Source organism: Quercus suber, unplaced genomic scaffold, assembly GCF_002906115.3.
Source record: "Quercus suber isolate HL8 unplaced genomic scaffold, Cork oak 2.0 scaffold_509, whole genome shotgun sequence".
Classification (NCBI taxonomy): Eukaryota; Viridiplantae; Streptophyta; class Magnoliopsida; order Fagales; family Fagaceae; genus Quercus; species Quercus suber.
This window is the reverse complement of record NW_027069958.1, coordinates 192,524-195,704: the sequence shown is the minus strand read 5'-3', so window position 1 is coordinate 195,704 and position 3,181 is coordinate 192,524. Positions and strand designations below refer to the sequence as shown.

At 32.8% G+C, this 3,181-nt stretch overlaps 1 protein-coding gene across 1 annotated transcript; it reads left to right on the top strand.

Moving 5' to 3' along the window:
- The first annotated feature begins 645 nt into the window (after nucleotides 1-645).
- LOC111989308 (expansin-A7) lies at nucleotides 646-2,799 on the top strand. The gene is made up of 3 exons (XM_065763488.1): nucleotides 646-872; nucleotides 1,270-1,585; nucleotides 2,217-2,799. The coding sequence occupies exons 1-3, from the start codon at nucleotides 719-721 to the stop codon at nucleotides 2,527-2,529; spliced, it is 783 nt and encodes a 260-aa protein (XP_065619560.1). The 5' UTR covers nucleotides 646-718; the 3' UTR covers nucleotides 2,530-2,799.
- Nucleotides 2,800-3,181: the final 382 nt, after the last annotated feature.

The window sequence follows — 3,181 nt, the reverse complement described above, 5'->3', positions numbered from 1 at the left end:
TCACTTAAAATTGGTCATGTGCCTTGCACATACCTCCAAGCTTAGGTGTCTTTTTATTTAATTGACAGGTGTCCCTGTTTGCAGCATTTCCTCCAAACCTGTTTGGAGGAAATCCGTGCCCTTAACATAATCAGCTTATCCAATAATTCGGTAACTATTGTCACATTCTTCACTAATTGTGAGAGAAATTTTAGCATTTGAACCCCAATTTTAAGTCCAAATTAAAATAACCAACTGAAAATTAATTTAAAAGGAAAAATTTTAGATTAAATATAAAAAAATGTACAGATGTTCTAAGAAGAAAAGAGGAAAATCATTGCCTGGTTTAATCAATCATTTCAGGTAAAGACAAGAGCTTAATTAAATACTACATGCCTGCACGTCCCCAAGTTTAGGTCACATTTTATAATGGCAAAACGACATGCCGCACCATTAAGCTGTGGTATGGAATGTATCATGTTCCTTCAACAACCACACGTTGGGCTACAAGGGAGTTTAAAAATACATTGTATAAGATAGATTCCATATCAACTATTTTTCTGTAACAAAAAGAAAATTACTTGATAAAACATTCTTTTTATAGATGAAAGACTTTATATTCGTGAGGGCCACTAAGGCAGTCTTAGGGTTGGACATTATATATAAGTTTAAACGTACAAGTAGTCAATAGGCATTGCCGCACCAGGTCACAAATTAAGTTTCCAGGACTCATTGAATCATGGCTTCTTCCCTTCGATCATGGAGCTTGTGCTTCTTAATGGCATCCATATTGGCAATCAGCAGCAAGTCAACAATAGCAAACTTCCAACCGAGCCCGTGGCAACTTGCCCATGCAACCTTTTATGGTGACGAGACAGCCTCCGAGACCATGGGCATGTTGTTCACAATATTTTGCTATCAATTTGTTGTGCTATCCATATTCTTGATTAATTTGCACAAAAATGAAATAGTCTTCTTACTTACCTAAATGTGAACAAATAGTTTTATCATGTAAATCTTCAATGCATTTTTCGGATTGTAAAACCAACGCATTTAAAGGTGATCTAACATACACTAAAAATTAATTAGTATCTTAACTAAATAATAAAAAAACAATCATTATAAAGCGAATATCATAAATTAAAATTATATAATATCTATTAAAAAGAAAATGATCATTGGTTTTTTGGTTTTTGTGATACACCATACAACGTTACTAATATGACTATTTTTTAATCACAACAATTAAGAATTAACTTTGTTTGTTAATGTTCTAATTACGGTTCACAGGGGGAGCTTGTGGGTATGGAAATCTATTTGCTAATGGTTACGGAACAGATACAGCAGCCTTAAGCTCAACTTTGTTCAACAATGGATACGCTTGTGGAACTTGTTACCAGATAAAGTGCTTTCAATCACCGTGGTGCTATAGTGGGGTAACATTCACAACAGTGACCGCTACTAACCTTTGCCCACCAAATTGGTCACAGGACTCCAATGCTGGTGGGTGGTGCAACCCGCCTCGAGTCCACTTTGACATGTCCAAGCCTGCTTTTATGAAAATTGCTCAATGGCAGGCCGGCATTGTCCCAGTCATGTACCGCAGGTAACACTTAATTATCACTACTCACAAATATCATAATTTGTCAATCTCAAAAATAACTATACTAATCTTACCCCAAAAAAATATATATAAAAAATCGAGTTTCTTAGCAGATTGTTAAATAAATAAAAGAGTAAGGAACATGCTTATTGAGTACATAAAACTATCTTGGGAAGTTGGGATTAAAATATTCATTTTGAGGTGGTCTTGAGAGTTGAAACTCTGCTTAATTAGATCACCTACTCTTCTTATTAAATTATAAATACAATAAACTTGGAAATGCTATCAATTTAAGTGGTTGAAGGTTTTTTTTCTTTTTCTTTTTTTCATTTCAATCCTTTAAATTTCATTTATTTTTAAGATAAACCTTTTATATATTTCACACTCGTAACTTGTGAGTCCACCATTTGGAAAGTAAATAATACTAAAACTAACTGCAAAATTGGATAGAATTAGATGAAAATACTAAATTGTATACATGTTAAAGCTAAAAGACAAAAAATGAAAAAAGAAAATTTAAGAATGAATTGAAAAACAAGTCGAAATTAGATGGTGTAATTTATAATTTAACATACTTTTCAAAAAATAAAAAGAGAGAGAGAATATTTCTCATTGCTTCCCATGTTTGTTGTAGGGTACCATGTGGAAGGACCGATGGCCTTAGATTCTCTTTCCAAGGAAATGGGTACTGGTTGTTGGTGTATGTGATGAACGTTGGAGGTGGAGGAGACATTGCTAATATGTGGGTGAAGGGAAGCCAAACAGGGTGGATAAGCATGACCCATAATTGGGGAGCTTCATACCAAGCATTTGCAACTCTTGGAGGCCAACCTCTTTCCTTTAGAATCACCTCTTACACAACCCAGGAGACTATTATAGCTTGGAATGTCGCCCCTGCTAATTGGCAAGTAGGATTGACTTATGGAACCAGTCTCAACTTCCATTGATATACAACTTCACCATGGCCTCTGAAACAAAGCAATGGTTTTTGAATTGTTAACAATAGTGGCCAACTTAGGAACACCAATATATATCATGTTTTATTTCTTCTTCTTTTTTTCTTTTTTTCTTTTTTATTATAATTATTTGCTGAATACATGTTTTAGACAATGGTAATTAACTAATTATAAGGATTTTATTTATGTACTGTACCTATTATTGTCTATCTTCACTTCAAAGGAATGAAACTCTATCATTTCTATGGCTTTTGTTTGCATTTGAAACTTGAAGTATATCTATATATGGGAGTGTTGATAGTGCCACTAGTGTAAATGGACAAGACTGTTTATGAACAGCTAGAGTTTGGCTTTGGGAAAAATTTTGTTTATATTTGTTTGTTTAGAAAATAAACAAAGTTCAAGCCTTAAGTTGGGCTAGATTACTAAAAGAGCCACGCTCAAATATAATAATGTATTCATAAACAAAATTGTAAACATGATAGCTCGATTTAACTATATATAATATTTTATTTATATGTATATACTTGTCTAAAGATATATTTATATAGATTTAAAATTGGATTGTATAAGTTTGCCAATAGGTTCATATGATATTAAATTATTATCTATAACTTATTGATGATATAAACAATCTATTCAT